Consider the following 20,526-nt stretch of genomic DNA (forward strand, 5'->3'; position numbering starts at 1 on the left):
AGTTGCCATTTTTTACTGGAATAAGCCAGACAGATTATTAATTTAGGTTAAGATTCATTCTGGGAGGGTCCAATACCAAACCATTATTATCTGGTTGCAGAATTGCTGCGTTACACTTTGCACCACCTACAGCCAAGTTATGGTAAGTAAATTTCCCATTTTACACACTAATCTGTCTCTTTTGTGGCACCAAATAAAGCCCATATATTCGTTTTTAGGGATATTTGTGGCAGTTTGATGGATTGAAGCGACTGTTCATTAAGGCCTGTCCGGTTTCTCAGGATCTCCCAAATTTCAGCAGTAATTATTTGAACGTCCTCTAGAGGGCATTGCAATTACACTCTCCGTATAGAGCACGGCAGGGGGGCGGCCTGCAGCTATGAAACCCTTGAGAATAATTTATGTTACATTAACTTAATATAAAAGTGGCAATTAGCTGGGTAATTATTTGTGTTCTCACATCCACACTTCACGATAAAAGTTGTGAGCTAAAAAGGTTTCAACATGTTATTGAGGGGCAATCACTAGTAGTTTGTGTGAATAAATACAAAAAAAATAAGAGAAAAAGATCTAAAGTGAATGTCTAACCAGTTTAATCTGAGAACTTCACATCAACACGGCTTCTGGTGTGTGTAAAGACGAAAAGCTGTCAGAATAGGCTCCTCTCCCGGTCTGCTGCCAACATTTCTTTAACATACCTGTGAATGCAACAGGTGGATTCAACTCAAAATGAAGAACTAAAAAAAAGAAGAATGTGAGATTTGTAAAATGTTACCTACTTTGTCATCTCACAGTACTTCCGGGGAAACCGTTTGACTTGGGTCCAAGGTTCGGGACTCCTGGACATCATCCATCCATACTGCTGGCTGTCCGTTAGAGGCATGGTGTACAGCTGGTCGGGGGCTGGGCGAGAGAGGAGACACACGCCTGTCACCTGGACATCAGCCGGGGTCTGGATCCCGCGTGGTACATCCCTCCCTTAATGTCTCTTTTTTCTATGTTTACCCACATCTGGGTATTTGCCCCAGTTTAAGCATCTCTTTGTACCGCCTCTGGCTCCCGTGGTGTATGTCAGCGCTGTAGAGAAGAGGCTGGTTGCACGTGTCTTCACCTCTGAGGGGTCCCTGACGTTCTTGAAGACATGGAGGCCGTCCTGATCTCAGGTCCCCGCCATCTGTGCTGAGAGTTGTTACTATAGTACAGACTGGTCATTTAACTCAACTTAAAGGTTGTAGAAATGAATGTAGTTCATGTTAACTGACGTTTTCTGTTAAAGGGGATGAACCCATTGCAGCTCGCTGCACTTCCTCTTACCCCGAAGATGAGACGCCTCTGTAAGATTCACGATCAATTTATCGCCTATTGGGTTTTGGTAACCCAGGAGTGTGACACCAAAGAAGGCCATGATGCGGCGACGTAAGTCCTGTGAATCCACAAAAGCCAGCTTCTAGCAGAGTCACGGAAAGGGAGAGAGAGAGAGATCTGAAACAAATCACAACCCGTTTGTGTTTAAGTGTCGCCGTGGCAACAAGCCCCACCTACATGCAGTGTATTTTGAGGGGATTATTCAAACTCTAACTAAAATAGAAATAAATACAAACAATTTATAGTTGACAAAGTGTACAAGCATTTTTGGGCCAGAAGAACTTTTTAATAATATTTTTGTTGCAATATGCGGCAAACAAAAATTTATTTCTACCCTTCTTTCATTTTGTATTTTATTATTATCATCCTTTTTTCCATTATTCTTATTTTTTTGCACTCCTGAATGCAACACATCCTAACACCAGTTCCCTCCAAACACAATAATTTAGATATGTGGAAAACACAACCTTCTGCCTTCTGCTATTTCAATTTTTTGAATATTTGTTTCATATTATTTTTTTAGATTATATATTTTTATTTTGAATTCTTTTTTGTCATTTTTGATTGACAACCTATTATCCCACTGGTCCCTCAAAACAGTTTTCTTTAACCTTGGATTATTGCAGCAATTAACATATGTGTCAAACACAAGATTCTGCCTTTCAACTATTATTTACTACTTTTATTTTTTATTATATATATATATATATTTTAATATATTTTACTATTTGTTGAATGTTTTCTTTTTTATATAGTTCTTTGAATAGTATTTCTTTCGAATATTTCTTTTGAATTTTACTTTTGATTATTGCTTTTGAATATTTTTGGGATAACCTTTTAATATGTTCTTTTTAGTGACAGCCTATTATCCTGTGGGTTATCTTAAAACATCTTTCTTTTTAATTTTTCCTGGGATTGTTGCCAAAAATAAGATATGTGCAAAATATGTGGCAAGTTTTTCCCTTCCCTTATTTTGTTATAAATTATTTTTTATGTTTTTTTTTTTAATTTGAAAGACGAGTAGGATGTGTCCTTCAAATACTGCTTACTTCCATGAATTTAGTTGAGACAAGAATCAAACTGGTTTTTATCAGTTGTTGTTAAATTATAGTAAGTATTGATTCTGAAATCATTTGTGATCATTAAGAGAGAAATGTGTTGATAGTAAAACAACGCAAAGGTAATGTGTGTCATACATGTTTGTCACGGCTAGTAGACATGAGCAGGAGTGAAAGTAGTTTGGAAGTCTTCCCAAAAAGCCAAACACAGCAGCTCCTTTATGATCGCATTCCAACAACATTTACCCCGAGTTAGAAAACACATTTTCTAACGTTAGATTTTCCTAAACTCGGTTAAGTCCACCAGGTTGTGTTTGCTGTTATGTCTGTGTGTTTATTTGTCATTTAAACGTGTTAGCACATTGACCACAGTCAGCGCTTTGTGATCGGCGAGTTCTGGTTTAGTCAGAAATAGTTTCCTTAATCTTCCAGCGTGGGTGTGTTTGTGCTAAAAGACACGTTGTGATGGTCTTCAGTCTAATTCCATCAACACGGGAACGGGTTAAACATGCTATTCGACTTATTTTTTTAAACTCTGCAAGCTGTGGGAATAACAGAATACTTCTTTTAAATATAGTGAATGTAAGCTGAGTTCTGTCAGTTAATTTGGCTGTAATTCTTTTCTAATATAAAAATAAAGAGATTGGCAAGATTTTAATCAATATTCTCTGATTATTTGGTGGCACAACAAATAAATGTGCTCACCCTTGAGGGCCAAACAAAAAACAAATAAACATTTAAACAAAATAACACGTGAAGTGCAGGTGAAGTATTTTAATGAATTGGTTTTATAAATATTTTTCATGCTTTCTGTATTGTTTCTCCTCAGCTTTGTTTTAGGTCAGTCCTTCTCTCTGCACAGCATGCGCTTCTGTTACTGCCAACGCGCCCTTTCACTTAAGGTTGCGATTGCCTGCTTGCTGCTCCTGCTTTTCATTGAATACCACGTTAAACACACGGCGCGTCCACAACCAACACACCCACCTGTGACAGGTGCTGTTAGACTCAGAGGACCCACCTTCAGACCGGTGGACCCGTTATCAGGTTCCACCTGTCGATCTGGCTTTTACACCGAAGAGGAACTGAGGCCTCACCTTCGGAGGCCTCGCCAGGATCCCAGGGCGCCGGGTGCAGGCGGCAAACCGTTTCCCCAGCAGCGGCTGACTCCCGGGGAGCTCAGCGAGGAATTAGCTGGGTTCCATAAGAACCAGTTCAACCAGTTTGCCAGTAACCGAATCTCCCTGCACCGTGAACTGGGTGAAGACACGCGGCATCCAGAGTGAGTGGACTTATTGCTCGTTATTACGCCGTTTAGAAGCTTTGGATCACCTGAGGTGTTAATGTTTTTTCTTCTTTTCTGTATTTGTTAATGTATTATTTTCATTTGAAATAGTTCTGCCCCCAAACAAAGAATAACTAAAAATATTTAGTCATTAACCCCAGAGTGCTGCATGAACCATTTTGTGTCTTTTTCATTATTGAATAACAAGGCTAAAAGAAGTACTCAGTAGCTATGTGTTTGTTATATTCATCTTATATACAGTTAGTTAGTTCTAACCCTAGAACACTGGGCTAAAGCAACACACCTCTTAAATACAGAAAGAGCACTTTCTGATGTCTCCATCTGACCTCACGGTGACCCCAAACTTTCCAACCTCAGTGTACATCCAGTTACAAATGTGACAACCTCAGTGAACTTCCAGTTTGACTTTGACAGCTGCTTGGCGCAGAGGTTCCCGCGCTGCCCCGGCCCTCCCGACCACCAGCGTGATCGTGGTGTTTCACAGCGAGGCCCTGTCCGCCCTGCTGAGGACGGTCTACAGTGTGCTGCACACGGCTCCTGCGGCCCTGCTCACGGAGATCCTGCCGGTGGACGACGCCAGCACGGACGGTGAGCGGACGGCGTGTTCATATTGTGCAAAGGCACGGAACATTTAAGACACAAGGAAGTCAGTTACATTATATCTGTGATGTCAATTCTCTCCTCAGAACTTGTTCGGAGACGTCTCTGAACGTCGGGAACTCAGGGAGAGATTAAAGTGCCAGAACTTCTCGTGGTACCTGAGCAACATTTACCCCGAGGCGTATGTGCCTGAGATCAGGCTGGTTAAATACGGAAAGCTGAAGTACTTAATAATTTCATCAACATTTGAATTATCTTTCTTACAGCTTTCAAAACACACACATGTGCAATTTTGAGTAATTTTTGAGTTTTATTTACGCAGAAAATATAAATTATATTTGCTTTCACAGTTTGTTGACATAAAAGATCACTATTATAATATATTGTTGTATTACTAACCCACAACACCAAATGTGTGCTTTTCTTGTTTTTCACAGAAACTATTTTCTCTTTTTTTCAAGCCTTGATCCAAAAGTTACAAAAGACGGACATCGAGCTGCAGTTACTGTATTATTATTTGTTGTGCAGTTGCAGAACGTTGGTTGGAAGTGTTGCTTGGATTTAAAGAAGATTGAAGATAAATGGCGGCCTGGTCAAGAGTTCAAATGTCGGGATAAGCGTGTAGCACAGGTACAGGAACTTTTGTTCAATCAGTCCCTCCAAAAAATGTTGTAGGGGGGGACAAAAGGTTTTGTTCACCTGTCTTCTTCATATATGTGAATCTTTCAGCCCTTCGAAATCCAAGCATGCTGAATCCAAACAATTTACAGAGAATGTACAAATTTACATTATTTAAAACTGCATATCGGCGTTTCAGATAAACATAGAAAATTACCATATAGTTTAAAATGTATGGGCGCTAATTTGATTAGGGATTATTTAACCCATTTCAGATAATACCATTTCCTTCTGTGTCTTTGTAGGATTTTGAGCACACGTCTCAAAAAGAGGTATGGCTCAGCAGCAGAAACACTCTGTGTTTAAATGCCGCCCCTGAGAGAGCTGCCGCGTCTCTGTCGCTTGAAGGGAAAAGAAACCACAGCAGCGCCGGAGGAAGTGTGGATCCACACGCAGGTAACAAGTATTTCTACATCAGCTCAAGCTCTGCTGCAACTCACGTTACAACACTTCCCCAGTTCCTCATTCTGTCTCTCTAGTCAAGTTTGTTCAGCAGTTTTTTCTTAATCTGAATGCAATCCACTTGGGAGTTTATGTTGTCTTTGTTGCTTGCAGACAAACGGACTGAAGAACCTGTCCTCTGGGACGTGTTTGACAGTATCAGAAGGAAACGTGGTTATGACTGCCTGCAAATCCAGCTCAGTCAACCAAAGATGGGTCTTCATCTGACTCATGGATTTCAATTTATCCATTATTTGTGGACATTTAACTTAAATTTTGTTTTCCTTTTTAGATCTCTTTTCTTAAATTCTCTTATTTATATAATATCGTATTTAAAACTATTTATTCAGACTGGCTCTGATGTAATTCTTCACAATGCAGCTGAAATGTTAAAGATGGGCAACAGATCTGCAGTCTTTGGTCCGTATAATAAATGCCTAAAACCAAAGCTGATAGCTCACGACAATAAAATGACCAAATCAAGTGGTATCTTGTAATATCATTCTGCTACTACTCAAAAGGAAAACTGGGATTTATGTGACTTTTTGGAAAACACACGCACACACTGGTCGACTCAGACTGTGAATGTGTTAATCCTTACGCTTAAACTATTCAATTGTGTTCAAATTCTGAATCAACCAGGACTGACACCACCAACACAGTAATACAGTAAAACACTGACAGGGACTATGACGATACACAACGAGTGGCCTGCTTTTACGTCTGATACTTGTGAATTCATGACTTTTACACTTCTTTAGTACTTGTTCGGAATACTTCTACCACCACTGGATATAAACGATCACCGAATAAATGTTATTTGTTTTACTAATTTTGAAAAAAAAAATAAAACGGAAAAAGGGAAGAAATGTCAGTAATTGTATTGATTAGGTTTAAAGATAAAAAAAAGTGTAAAGAATGGCTCCTTTTCTACTGTTGCTACATTTTTCTTCGGGCTTTTGTTTCCTCATCATTGTTGAGAACAACGAACCGCGTCCTCACCTGTCCACTTTGTCTGTTATCGGCCGTGTGGTGCAGACGCGTATATTGTGCGCGTGGTCGTCGCCTCAAACCCCGCCCATTTGCCCAGTGGATGACGTCACTCGATCGGACGGCGATGGGATCTCGAGCGAGCGCTGGTGAGTTTCTCGCAAACCAATGAAAAAAAAGAGCTCTCCGTTTCCTCTTTAGTCAGTCGAACGAGGGGAAGTGGGCAGGGCCCGGCGTGAGTGAGTGAGTGTGTGTGTGTCCGTCCGTGTGTGACTACCGCGAAGCCCGTGGTCCGCTGCCGTCAGTCGAGGGTTTTGACTCCAACCGCCCGGTTATCATCTCGTTAACGGACCCGTGGGTAAGCAGCACATTCACGGCGCGCGCGAGCCGCCTCAACCGCCGCCCGTGTGTGAGCTAACGTCTGTTTTTAAGCTAGCCGCTGCTAGCTAACTAAGTTAGCTGCGGAGCGCAAGTTTTGAATTGTGCCGCTTGTCAAGTCGTTCGCGGTCACAGCCCGGCATGTGGCTCTACGGGCCGTGTGAGGACCGCACGCCACGCAGCGATAACGTTAAATAAAACTAACGTAATGTGGGGAAATTGCAGGAGCCTGGTTTTCGGTAGCTAACCGTCCCACCAGCAGCGACATGTCAGCCCTTGTTACCCTGATGTGTTCGCCGAACGCATCCAACGAAACGTTTATCCCTCTAAATACGGGCTTTGGTGGAGGATTTGACTAATATCATTATAGTTCGTGGAGTGTCAGGATAAGTATGCGAGGGGAAACACGTGTTGTCCTTAGTTTGTTGTTGTAAAGAGGGATGACGCTCGTGTATTAGCGTTAATTGAGCTGTTCATGAATGCGTTGCAGCTGTGTCATTATTTACGTTGCCTTGTTTAGAGGATTTAAATGACCATTTGCGTTGAAGTCTGGGAAAATCAGTGAAAAGTACTTCCTTATTATGAGTCACAAGGAAATCCAAGTGTATTATCTTTCAAAGTATCTATAATCATCTCTCAAATGTTTCTCCTTATCTTTTGAATCTTGGATAATGGAGGAAGTAATGGAGCAATGACTGTTTTTTTCCTTCTTGGCTGTTAGTATAAAATCCCTTGCAGTCAAAGTCACAGCCGACCAGTTCCAAACACTCATGCTCATGTTTCTTTTTGTGTGCTTTTTTTAAAGAGAAAATGAACAAACTCCCTCTCTCTCGGTCGGAGGTTTTCGGGGAGCTGAGGAAGGAACTGCATGAAGTTGAAGAGTTCCATCAGTCCGCTCACGTCTTCATCATCATGGGAGCATCGGTGAGAGCACAGCAGGGGAGGGGAGTCAAAAAGTAGTCTGTGAATTATGTAAATAAGAATGTAACTCTTTTACTTCATTATTGTTGGTACATTTACCGCGTCTTGGGTAAGACTCGTTGGCCATAATTGCAACAAATGAGTGTCCTGCAATAATTGCACAAAATGTGTATGTGTGTCACTAAGGAAGTGTTGAAACTGGTTTTCACCAAGCTCATTGAAACCAGCAACACAAAGTCGTCCGCGCTTTAAAATGCCTCAAAATGGGCACAGCAAATATTTCTTTGCTTGTCATTTCAATGGTGTGTCGTCAACATCTGAAACATATTTACTGCAAAAACAGATCCTCTTGTGCATCTGTTTATCGTATTTACTTTGTTATTTTGCAAAGAATAGGTCAACCGAGTATGTGACTTTCAATGTCACTTTTTTCTTTTACTGCAAAACAAAAAGATGTAAGTTGACCCATACCAATAATCTGTTGAGTAATGTCCTCTTTTTGCTTGTTTACCGTTTCCTCGGTCAGGTTTCAAGTCCAGGAACTAAAATCATTCCAGGCATTTTGAGAACTGTTTCCTTGTTTTCTTTGTAAAATGTTCTGTTTCTCTCCAAAGACTAACCAAAGGTGTCTCTGACACATTTATCTGATTCCATCATTTGAAAGGTTCTTACTGGGTGTCTATGAGACGTGTCCTGGAAAATCCGTGAGGATTTAGTTTTTTCCCCCCATAGTCAAATATTTTAGCCCTGTAATGCAAACTTTAAAATAAAAGTAATTTAGACAGAAACATTCAGCATTAGGGATTTAATATGGTACATAAACACACATGAGACCACAATAATTCAAGCATAGGATATGTTTAACATCTAGTTTATTTATCTACCATTTATTTTAACATTTAAGAAAAAAGCTCCATTGACTCGGGGTGTTCTGACGCAGCTTCAAAGCGCCGTATCCATCCAATTTTCATCCTATGATATTGTGAATAGTTTTTCTATTTAGAGGCAGGCAAAAAACACTTCTACAGTTGTGAATGGTCAGCGTGCCTTCATTAATATTGAGATTATGATCTGACATGCATGTCACCTGCTTTACACCCCACATCGTTGGTCATCCGGACACATAATACGGCATTGTTCTAAAACCACAGATGAGCGATTATTCTCACAAAGACGGAATTGTCGACTGGTGGTTTTGAAGGTCCTCTATTCTGTGAAGTTCAGAGCGAGTGTGACTGCAAATAGTTGTTTGCTGCTCTGCTTCAAAAGTTTTTTTTTTTCTTGTTTTTTTTTTCTATGGCTCCACTCTTTCTTTGGACATTTAGTCAGCCTCCACATTGCATTTGCTGTGTCCTTGTTCCTCTTGTGCAGTTTTCTCAGTTGGGGAATGAGTTTTTTTTTTTGCAGTGTCACTGACAGTCAGCTGTTTTCTTTCACCGGCTCAGGCCCAACAGAAAGGGCTGGGCGGTGAGTAATCTCACTGCAGTCGCACTTGATCTATTGAGTTGTGTGTTTGTTTCTGCAGATGATTTTTAAATGGTTAAATGCTGCACTGCGAGACTTTTTTCATGTTCATCATCAGGTGTTTACTTACAGTCACGCCACACTTTCAAACATTTACTTACAGATAGTAATTTGATAGTTGTTGCCCTTTAACTTCATAATGACATGAGCTGTTTGTTCAACCCTCAGCTTGTGTATGACATTGCATTTACCAGACTGACTTCTTAACCTACTTGTGAAATTTAAAGAGTTCAAAATGGCTCCTAACAGCCGGTCCTCCTTGTCCCTGTAGTGACGTATGCCTTGTGTCATATCTGATTTCCTCCTGTCTTACATACGTACAGTGAAACCACTGAGCAGCAGGTTCTTCAGCATGATTCCAGTTGGCACTAGAGGCCGTCGTTTGTCTCCACGGGTGGTTGGCATTTACTCTGTAGGATTACCACGATGGCGCAAACCTTGAATAAGCTAAAGCAGCCTACTTACCTGCTGCCGAGCCGTAACCACAATGAGAACGTGCATTGACAATAAGTGCACAGTTAAACCAAGCTCAGCATCCACACCTGGTGATTGTGTTTGACCTGCAGTTCTTTGGTGAAATCACCTTTCTCATTGTTGATTTCCACCTGTAGGGGGATCTGGCTAAGAAGAAAATCTACCCAACTCTATGGTGAGTGAACCTCTGACCCCAGTGAGAGGATGAAGCATCGATTGCAAAGCCGAGTCTGCTGAAGGATTCTACGCTAATCTGGACTTGAGCTTCTGAAGTTTGATCCACGTGTGTGTCTGTCCTTCCCCCAGGTGGTTGTTCAGAGACGGGCTCCTTCCTGAGCAGACTTATTTCGTTGGCTTTGCTCGCTCTGACCTGACCGTTGATGCCATTCGGACTGCTTGCACACCATACCTGAAGGTAAAACGGGACCTTTTGAGATGCAACTAACCATTTTTTAAATTTGTATCTAATTTTTTCAAGGGGAGATTGAGCAGGCGGGTTTTCATTGAAAAGGTCCAGAAACAATATGTCAGTCTTATTAACAGCTTGTTTTTGCTGCCCCAAGTGGCCAAACTAAAACAGTTTTAATATTTATTTTTAGAAATTCATTGAATTGCAATTATTTAATTTGCTATTTCATTGTTTGTTCCTCCTTTCTTTGTGCATCCATTAAGATGTGTAAACATTGTAAAGCCAACATTGTCATTTTGGACTTCGCAAAAATAAACGTACATTCTCTTCACCCTCATGACATGACATTTTGTTATAAACCTCCTTACTGAATCTGTGTGTAATCGCTCGCACCCTCTGACCTCTGACCCAGGTGACGGACAAAGATACGGAGCGGCTATCGGCCTTCTTCAAGAGGAACACGTACATCAGTGGGAAATACACTGACGAGAGTTCCTTCTCCAAACTCAACACGCACATGACGTCTCTCCCCGGAGGACCCGCTGCAAACCGGCTCTTCTACTTGGCGCTGCCACCCACTGTTTACCACGACGTCACCAAGAACATCAAGGACTGCTGCATGAGCGCCAAGTCAGTCACCTCCCTGCACAAACGGAGAAAAAAGATACAAAAGATCAATTATTTTTGTTGCTTAATAACACGGCAACTTGTTAAATGTGACGCTGAGTAAAAATGTTTTCCTTTTGTTTGTTTAATCTATTTCTTAACTTGTTTCCTCCATCAAACCTACTTATGTTCAACAACTTCTGTCACTATGTTTGATTTCTTTGAATTTAGATTAAATCAGAAAAGCCATTTGCGTCCCACTGATGTGTCCTTGAAGATTGATCAAGTAGATCCGATGTGTTTAAAAAAAATGTTTTTTGTTATTTCCGCGTGTGTGTGTGTGTGTGTGTGTATATAGAGGCTGGACCAGAGTGATTGTAGAGAAGCCGTTTGGACACGACCTTAAGAGCTCTGAAGAGCTTTCCACTCACCTCTCCTCGCTCTTCACCGAGGACCAAATCTACCGTATTGATCACTATCTGGGCAAGGAGATGGTGCAGAACCTCATGGTGCTCAGGTGAGGAGCTTCATCGTGTCCATTCACTTATTGATCGCCGGCGAACGTGTGCAGAGGACTCGGGTGCCCCGCTGAGCAGAGAACAACACGTGTTCCTCATCGCAGGTTTGGGAATCGAATCTTCGGGCCGATCTGGAACAGGGACAGTCTGGCCTGCGTTGTTCTCACCTTCAAAGAACCGTTTGGGACTCAGGGACGAGGAGGCTACTTTGATGACTTCGGCATCATTCGGTGAGTTGAGAAAAAGATCCGTGAAGTTGGTCTTGAACTTCATCGTTAAAGCTGGTTACTGTGTATTGTAGACAGTATTATACCCCCCCCCCCCAACTGTTATCAACACCACCATATCTCCCAGGGACCATCACTTCCATTCCAAAGACCTCCGCTATGTCCTTGTTTTGATAAAGTCACAGCTTTAAGCAGATTATAATGCATATTAAGTATGTTTTACTATGCATTAAAGACATGGGTGTCATAGTGTGTTATCAGTGTTCTAATTCTGTGAAGAAGATGGGCGAAGCCGTCTCATCCCGCGCGCCATCGTTTGTGTGACCACCTGTTTGCTTTCCCCCAATCAGTGATGTCATGCAGAACCACTTGCTCCAGATGCTCTGCCTGGTTGCCATGGAGAAACCGGCTTCCACCAGCTCTGATGATGTCAGGGACGAAAAGGTAGAAAGTCGTCCCCCAGAGAACTGTGACTCCCTCAAACCCGACTACGAACGAGGACACAACTGTCATGGTTCATGTTACTAACGGAGGGCCTTCGTTCCCTCTTGTAGGTGAAGGTGCTGAAGTGCATTACTCCAGTGTCCATATCGGATGTAGTACTGGGTCAGTATGTGGGAGATCCAGAGGGGGAGGGAGAGGCCAAACTGGGTTATCTTGATGATCCCACAGTTCCTAAAGGATCCACTCAGGCCACCTTCACCACTGCTGTGCTGTATGTGCACAACGAACGCTGGGACGGTAAACAATCCATGGCCTAAGACGGATCCCAGCAATATCACCTTCCGAGCTCTTTCGTAACGCATTGGCATTAAAATGTTTCGCTCCTCAGGTGTTCCTTTCATCCTCCGCTGTGGAAAAGCTCTGAATGAGAGGAAAGCCGAGGTGAGGCTGCAGTTCACAGACGTCCCGGGGGACATTTTTGGAAATCAGTGTCGCAGGAACGAGCTTGTGGTGCGCGTGCAGCCCAACGAGGCCGTCTACGCCAAGATGATGAGCAAGAAGCCGGGCGTCTACTTCAGCCCTGAGGAGACCGAGCTGGACCTCACCTACAAGAGTAGATACAAGGCATGTTCTAGTTGATTTCTTTATGCACAGAGCAAGTGATTCCACTAATTTAATTTATTAACAAAGTAATTAACTAAAACTTTACTTGTTTCCAGGATGTGAAGCTTCCAGACGCTTACGAACGTCTCATCCTGGACGTCTTCTGTGGGAGTCAGATGCACTTTGTACGCAGGTCCGTCTCTTGTTTTTCACCAGTGTTACTCATATAACTACTCGCCATCTAAACTACCGGCTCTTTGCACTAGATGGCGACATAATGCATCTTTCTTCCGCCTCAGCATGACTGAACCTATAGATGATAATGTAAGAACCTTCCATACAGCTGTGAAGCATGCTGAAGTGTTTGTCTCTGCAGTGATGAACTAAGGGAAGCCTGGAGGATCTTCACACCTCTTCTGCACCACATTGACAAAGAGAAGCCCAAACCCATTCCTTACATATATGGAAGGTAGCGATTGTTGTTCACTCAGCATGTTAAAGGGTGTTTAATATGCTGATTCTAATCGCTTCTCTTTTCTTCTCAGTCGGGGCCCGGCTGAAGCAGACGAGCTCGCAAAGAAAGTCGGATTTCGCTACGAAGGCACTTACAAATGGGTCAACCCTCACAGACTGTGAATGGTGATGAGATGAGGGAGGAGTAGATGCAGGGCCGCTGGAGGGGTACGTCCGCTGTATCATCATGTTTCACTTGTGGAGTGTCTTTTGAGGACGGAGGCGATTTATTGCTGTAGCTGAAACAAGCTGGTATTTCTCAGGTATCCTTGGAAGGAGTTTATTGGACATTCAACCCAAAAAACAAACATCCATTTTATTTAGAGTTCTTGAATTTAATTCTTAATTTTTGAGTTGTAGAGGGAACAAAACAATCAATGAACAAACAAACGTTGAGAACAAAGTACCACGTCTGATAAACTGGCGTCTGGGTGGTAAATGGAATGACTGAATAACAAAAGCAGAGCAACAACAAACTCCTCATTGTAAGCAGCGCACCAAAGATGGTACCGGATCACGGCAGAGACGAGGAACAGGAATGATTGTTCACCAGCGTGATTGTGATACCATTATGCTTCGACTGCACTTATTAATCACACTTAGTGAAATCTCTTTGTACACATTGCGCTCTGTGTCTGCCTCCTCTTTAAGCTTTATATGGTTTCTAAAGGGCAAAGCATTCATACTGGAATAGTCTTAAGATTCTTTGTGGACAAGCGCGGTCTTGTTTAGTAGCCTTCTTCTAAGCTTCCTTTTAGGTTTACATGTTTTTTTAGGTTTATTAAAGCTGCTGATTCAATCCGCATTTCAAAATAGTCAGGCAGGTGTGTAGCGAAGGTCACCAGTGAATGTAAAGCTAACTACACCACCACTACTTGTAATAAACGAACTTTGCTTCTATATTAACCTGGTTTTCATTTTACAATATAAGTGTCATCCATTCATTTTATGCTGTAATGCATTTGTGTGAAGTCAAAATTTGCATATGAATTCTTGAAGCCAAAAAAGTTTCATGACCTTAACTTGTGACTCTCAAATTCTTATTTAGTTATTGCAGTCAATGAACATTTCTTCTTCAAAGTGCGTTTTTATCCTTCACGTGCAAAATATAAATTAAATCTCCAGATTCATCATCACTTATTGGCTCGGTTCAATAGCTCTCAGTCCCTCACACCACACAAAGACATGATGTCCAAATGAAAGCCTTCATTGAGTCCTTCAGATCAAAGGGTTTTCATTTTTAGGACTTTCCACATGTACATGACTTCATGAGTTTTCAAAATGCTCTATTAATTTAAACACTAAAGCATGTCATAAACATCATTAAATATAGGAATCTGTTACATCGTAATGGCCACAACAAGGGATGAAACCTTAGAATAAATGTTAAGTACGAAGTGAACCATTTGATATGCTGAGTTACTGCGGTCTAATGACTTCAACCTTCATTCTGTTACCACAATGCAAAGTTTAATTCGGAATATTCTTGCAGCGGTGATGTGTATTTAAAGATCATATAATGACCTTTATGATGTGAGTGAAGAAAGCATTCAAGCAATAATTAGAATTGGTTTATTCAGACAAATGGTATAATTATCAACACAATGAGCCGTAAATTAGTGAAAGTCAGGCAGGGTCACATTAACGGACGGATGTTTACGTTTTTCAGTCAAAAGCTCTTGATACGGTGCGCTCGAAGGCACTTCCAGTTTTTATGTTAAAAACAGTCGCTGTGCGGTTGACAGTGTTAATGTACAAGACAGGAAACAGTGAATTACATAAGACACTTATAGAGCAAACAGTTAACTGAGGTATTACATGACGGAATAACTTGAAATGAACGATGACATAAGCGTCGTCGACGGGCCTCTGGCCCGCCTGGTGGCTCTGCCAAAATCTGAATGCATGATGTGGAGCCATACGAACATCAAAGATGTTACTAAATGAATGGCTGTAGAGGGTCGACCAAAACAGGAGTCAATAAACATTTTTAGAAAAATAGAATTGTATTCTAATCAATATTTGATTTTATATATATATATATATATATATATAGGATTTCATTTGATTGCTTTCTAGCAAAGCGACGCCATTTCTTCAGATTTAAATTTCCCTACATAAAAGAAATGGGGTAAAAATAGCTGTCTGACAATTGCATGGGAAAGGAAACCCACTTCATTCAATTCCCTTCAAGTCATGTTTATGTCAGGAAAGGAACCAAAGCACTTAAAAGAAACTGAGTGTTAAGGACAAAATGGTAAAACTAGAGTTTAACATGAACAAAGTGAACATTGCACTCACTGGCTGGAGCCGGTCAGCTGTGGGACAGATGTGGAGCAGCCCGTCCTCCATCTATTCTTGCCGGGTAACAGCTGAGAAAAGGGAATGTTCTTCAATGAAAAAGGCACTTGGTCAGTTTGTCGTCATGGTGGTTCTTCTACATGTGCTCCGGGTGGTTCTGCAGGCAGCTTATGAACTCTGTGACCGGATGGGCCTGGAAGCAGATCTGGTACACGGCGTTGAACAGTGGGAACCTGGCAGGATGGAGGAGACATTGATGAGGGCACAAGCAAAGCCGGAATCGCGTCCTGAAGCTCCGTGTGGCGCGTTGCTGCTCGACTTACTTGTCGATCAGGTTTTTGTGCTTGAGGATGTGATTGACCTCTGCTGCTGTCGCTGGTCCCTGCAGCTTCTGCCCGTTCAGCATCTCCTTCTCCAGCTCCTCGATGGACTGACGACAAACAGAGTTTTACGTTGACAGGAAGTGGGGAAAAAAAGCATCGTCACAGTAAAAGTGTTTCTACAAAACACAACACTTGTGCCATTATTCTTGTTTTTATCAGTATTAAGCTATTAATACCACATTATTGATAATATACAGATAACTGATATAATCCTGAATCCTTAATGAACTGGATTAAATAATTTCCTTTGTTTTTACATTCAAGCAGTTCTTGTATATCAAACATCTTATTAAGGACCTTTAAAGGCCGCAGCGTTGACATTTTTTTTCTTTCTTAGCTCATCTCCGCCACAGTCGTGCACCCTCAGAAGTTCTTTCTGTGCTCTTTTACTACAAGCCGTATTAATATTTAGAAAATGTCCTGATTCTTCAGCTTTAATGTTTGGTAATAAGTATTTTTGAATCCTTTTGTTTTTGTAGTCTGATTTTTATTTTAATATTGTCTCGACAAAGACAAAGACATTTCATGTTGCACGAGGAGGCAGATGTATTTCATCTGAGCTCTCACCTTCCCCGTCTTCACAAAAGCTTCCGCTACTCTGCGGTTGCGGCCGCCGTAGCAGGTGGTGATGAGGTCGGCCACGCCGCAGCTCTCCAGGAAGGTCGCGGAGGACACTGGGCCGGCGGTGCAGAAGATGCGGGCGAACGCGATCATCTCCATGAGGCCTAACCGGATGACCGCGGCCTTGGTGTTGTCCCCGAAGCCCAGACCGTCGCAGAAACCCGCTCCGACCGCGACGATGTTCTGAAGAGGGGAGGAGGAGGGACATGTAACAGCGCTCGAACACCGTCCATCAATCCAATTACATGTCCGACGGGAAGATCCCTTCTATTAAAACATATACAGTTAAACACAAAGCTCACCTTCAGGGCCCCGCAGATTTCCACCACATCAGACTCCTCCACCACTGTGACTCGGAAGTTAGTGGTCTGCATGAGTTCCTTCAGGAGGGCCCCGTGGTTTTTATTCTTACAGCCTGCAAGCAGAATAAAGAACCCGATGATCTTTCAGTGAGTCTATGACGTGAATCCTGTCAGTGAGTGCGGCCCACGCTGCCGTGGCAGAGGTTTCATTTCTGGTGCTTTACGTAACCAGAGACTATCAATCCACTCCTACAGAGCGCCATCAACTAGAAGCTTCAGTGGGCGCAGCTGGAAGCAGACGGGTTACTGTGAAGCAAATCGAGGCGGGGAAAAAAGTCAAATAAAATTGAATTAACATCAACTCGATGGATCAAGTACGGAAAGACCTGCAATGAAGAGAATAAGCGGCCAACTTTATTCTACAAGTGACTTAAACATGCAGCTTCTGCATTGGTAGGATTCGGTCATAAGCTTCTTGATCCCTTTAAGTGTTTGATTACATTAACCGACGTCATCACAAGTGGCTCCTACTGTATTTAACGAGGAGGAAAGATGTAATTACTTAGCCTAGATGTGGCAGCGGAGAAAGTCTAGCTGCTCCCTGAAGGAGGAGCTCCAAGGGGAGTCTGTGCTTGTCTCTCAGACCTCAGAGAGTTTGGGGTTTGCAGGTTTGGATCAGTGGGTTAATGCGTATTCTTATAAATTGTCCAGTGAGGACTGGCAGAGCTTTTGATCCAGTTAATCAATTTCTACTTCATTCAAAAAGTATTTTCTGCAAATAAGCATTCACTTTGTCCTGGGTTGATTAGAGCTCCTTTTAAGAACGTTTGCATCTTTTAGAGTGCAGCTGTGATGCTCTGAAGCCTCGAAAAAGTTACATTTCACAGCAGTGATCAAACAAATATTAATCCTTTCACACACTAATAGTAGATCTCACAGCCTGCGGTTGTGGTGCCCACAAAGATGTGTAGAAAGCAAATGTCAAACAGAATAATTCCACTCTGCCTTGACACAAGGAGAATAAACTGACAGCCGGATGTGCAGAGAAGACAGCGAAGACCAATAAACGCACCTTCATGACTAAAACATCCCGATCAAAAAAGCACACATTTGTCGTAATACATCAGCCTCTTAAAACATCACAATGCAACACAATATTACAAATGGTACATCACACAAACCTATGGTGGTCTCACAGAACTTCTCATCGGCAACCTCATTGGCAATGTTGGCCCCCATTAGCACACTCATGGTGATCCCGAGCTTCTCCTGGATCACATCGGAGATGAGTTTCAGTCCATCGGGCCCCTCATCTACGCCCTGGAGGCACAAAAACACACCCGAGCACTGTTTATGCATGAAGCCGTTTGGAGAGGCTGCACAACTGGCTTACAGCTGCTTTGACCTGAAAACACATCACGCACACAACGTGGAGTAGCGCTGGACCACTATTTGGGGACAAAAAAAAGGTGACATCCAACCTTGATGAGTGATATCCCCAGTGCGTCGGGCTTTATCTTGCCTTTTATGGTGTCACACACCTTCCCAACAAACTGATGGGGGATCACAAATACCAGAATGTCTGCATCCCTGGACGCCTCCACCAGGTCTGGGACGGCCAGCTGAGGAAACATCGGGAGAGGGGGTGATTAGAGAAGAGGTCGGACACAAAACAACCAACATTAAAATCTGGGCAGAACAGAACAGCCCTAAATAATAAACATGTTATTTAATGGGTACAGACCAACATTTTCTTACCACGTTTTCTGGCAGCCTCTGCCCAGGAAGGTACTTCACATTCTCGTGGTCCTTGTTGATTATTTCCGTGAGTTTGCGCCCGTTCACCATCTCCTCAAACACCCACATTTTCACGGTGGTGTCAAAATTGGCATTGCAGGCGGCGTTGGCTCCCACGATCTTGGCAATGGCAGAACCCCTGTATTGTTAACAGTTACAGTTTAGTAATTCATTTACAATAACAAATGATAAAAACAAACAGCGGGGGGGGTCCAGAAAGCCCTTTTTAGGTCTGTATGGTAAACCTTTCTCAGAGATAACGGTATCTCAGTTGATCGTGGCCCCTCTTGTTGTTTCTACTCGTTCCGTTTGAGATCACTGCTCTTTGACCACCAGAGGTCGACTTTGCAGGCAGCAGTGGAGATGAACATGGGTCCGTCTGCGCGCGGTTCTGGTGCCCCCCGCCGCGAGAACTATTCATGTGTTGTTTCTTACTCATAGTTTTGGGGAGTTCGTCTAATAATTCGGGCCAACACATACACATAAGCTTATTAAACTGCAGTGTATTTTCTTTTTTTCAATGATCCTGAACACTAAAGCGATATGCCAAATTTAACCTTGATCATTTTATTGCTTGATTTTATGTTTCACACTAATAATTCATTAGAAACTCGTTGGAAGGGATTAGGCCGAGCCAACAATAAAGTTATTTCTTATTTATACTGTAGAGCTTCTAGGGACAAAAAGCTGACCTGCTGTATTTCTGCTGCTGACGCTGTGTAAACTCCATTCAGAGGTCTGCTGATGTTTTAGGTTTACACAGAAGTACAAAGTACGGTTACTGTGGTGTTTAACGAGAGTTTTAGGCGTTATTTTAATCATTTGGGGTCAACTCATTATTTGGCATTAAAACAATATATAAAAACATCAGTGAGTTTTGATACAATCATTTTAATCATAAAATCATACATACAATAAATGTGCTCGGTTGATAAACAAAACGCACACGCCGAATGCGCCAGATGACTAAAGTATTCATTCGTTGCTTTTCACTGTGTTTTAATCCGGTTGTATTTGGAAGTTAACGAGCTGTGAACGTATAATCAGGACCCTGCGTCACGAGGCCTGGCGTTCAAAGGGGAAAACAACCGATGCGCAGCTCCTGCCGGGCGGGACGCGAACCCACGTCCACCGCAGACCGGTGACAGCCCCCCCGGTAACATGACGTGTTCGGTCGTGACATGTGGCCGGTTTTACGTGTAGTCAGCCGGATTCCCAACAACGACCGAACCGGCTCGCGTTCCGGCTAACGTTACGAGATGTTACACGACAGTTAACGATACGCTCGCGCTATCGGGCCAACGGTAATCGCTAGTTAGTTAACGTTAGCCCGCCGCCTGCTTGCCATGGGATGCTAAATTGGCTAGCGACGGTTCGCCGGGCAACGGGCTCTCCCCGCGCGCCCGCCGCGCTCATCGGTCCGAGGTGACAGTTCGACACCCGGACGCGTGAACAACTTGCCAGTTTCCGGAGCCAATGATGCAGACTTTGTTCAGCGGCGCCATCGCGCAGAGGTGCCTTGAACCGGGTCTAACGGCGACACGGAATGAGCCTCGCTGACTGAACCCGCAGTGGAGTTACGCAACGCACGAGCTGCAAGGCGCCCGTTTCATTGGCCAATACGAGGAGGAGGAGGAGGAGGGGGGGACAATAGCCCGCCTTTTAGAAGTCTGGTCACTCATTCATCCAGCTGATTAGAGGTCAGTAGGCTTAAAGTAATGCGGACTAAAGTCCCCCTGTGCACACTGGCGACTGAGTGCATGAACTATGGCACATATGGTTACATGAAAGTGCCTCGTGTCACGTAAAGTTGTTGAGGTCTCCAACTCTCCCACACCCAGTCCCCCTTTCCTCCGTTGAGTTTAGCATCACTCTGCAGGACTTTTGCATGTAATTGAGAGGTTTTATTGGTAATGCTACTTTAAGTAAAGCCCTGTGGATTTGTGTAATAGACCGTTATACTCCATGTCTTCTCACTGACTTTCCCAACACTCACAGGAATGAAGTTGTCACTGCGCCGGATACAGCTGGCACATTAAGGAGAAAAGAAGGATCACTGTGGGTTACTTT

General features: G+C 42.9%; 3 protein-coding genes across 5 annotated transcripts; 1 reads left to right on the forward strand and 2 right to left on the reverse strand.

The window, feature by feature from the left end:
- Positions 1–576: 576 nt before the first annotated feature.
- Positions 577–1,537, reverse strand: spmip11 (sperm microtubule inner protein 11). The gene is made up of 4 exons (XM_040193758.2): positions 1,315–1,537; positions 1,010–1,192; positions 780–903; positions 577–698 (listed from the first exon to the last, which is right to left on the reverse strand). The coding sequence occupies exons 1-4, from the start codon at positions 1,403–1,405 to the stop codon at positions 650–652; spliced, it is 447 nt and encodes a 148-aa protein (XP_040049692.1). The 5' UTR covers positions 1,406–1,537; the 3' UTR covers positions 577–649.
- A 1,256-nt stretch (positions 1,538–2,793) lies between these two features.
- On the forward strand, positions 2,794–13,952 carry LOC120829555 (glucose-6-phosphate 1-dehydrogenase). 3 transcript variants are annotated; one of them, XM_078086886.1, is made up of 18 exons: positions 2,794–3,702; positions 4,141–4,314; positions 4,413–4,549; positions 4,855–4,956; positions 5,250–5,400; positions 5,560–6,584; positions 7,619–7,737; positions 9,870–9,907; positions 10,039–10,147; positions 10,554–10,771; positions 11,106–11,264; positions 11,370–11,495; positions 11,843–11,936; positions 12,047–12,233; positions 12,325–12,560; positions 12,656–12,732; positions 12,916–13,008; positions 13,085–13,952. In XM_078086886.1, the coding sequence occupies exons 6-18, from the start codon at positions 6,314–6,316 to the stop codon at positions 13,173–13,175; spliced, it is 1,818 nt and encodes a 605-aa protein (XP_077943012.1). In that variant the 5' UTR covers positions 2,794–3,702; positions 4,141–4,314; positions 4,413–4,549; positions 4,855–4,956; positions 5,250–5,400; positions 5,560–6,313; the 3' UTR covers positions 13,176–13,952. The 3 variants fall into 3 exon arrangements, with proteins under 3 accessions (XP_077943012.1, XP_040049697.2, XP_040049696.2); XM_040193763.2 differs by lacking the exons at positions 2,794–3,702; positions 4,141–4,314; positions 4,413–4,549; positions 4,855–4,956; positions 5,250–5,400 and having other exon boundaries at positions 6,386–6,793; XM_040193762.2 differs by lacking the exons at positions 2,794–3,702; positions 4,141–4,314; positions 4,413–4,549; positions 4,855–4,956; positions 5,250–5,400 and having other exon boundaries at positions 6,485–6,584.
- A 658-nt stretch (positions 13,953–14,610) lies between these two features.
- On the reverse strand, positions 14,611–20,082 carry LOC120829557 (glycerol-3-phosphate dehydrogenase [NAD(+)], cytoplasmic). The gene is made up of 8 exons (XM_040193767.2): positions 19,918–20,082; positions 18,418–18,595; positions 18,141–18,281; positions 17,841–17,979; positions 16,660–16,772; positions 16,304–16,540; positions 15,677–15,783; positions 14,611–15,586 (listed from the first exon to the last, which is right to left on the reverse strand). The coding sequence occupies exons 1-8, from the start codon at positions 19,959–19,961 to the stop codon at positions 15,490–15,492; spliced, it is 1,056 nt and encodes a 351-aa protein (XP_040049701.2). The 5' UTR covers positions 19,962–20,082; the 3' UTR covers positions 14,611–15,489.
- Between the last annotated feature and the right edge of the window lie 444 nt (positions 20,083–20,526).

The sequence above is a fragment of the Gasterosteus aculeatus genome, chromosome 2 (assembly GCF_964276395.1).
Source record: "Gasterosteus aculeatus chromosome 2, fGasAcu3.hap1.1, whole genome shotgun sequence".
Taxonomy (NCBI): Eukaryota; Metazoa; Chordata; class Actinopteri; order Perciformes; family Gasterosteidae; genus Gasterosteus; species Gasterosteus aculeatus.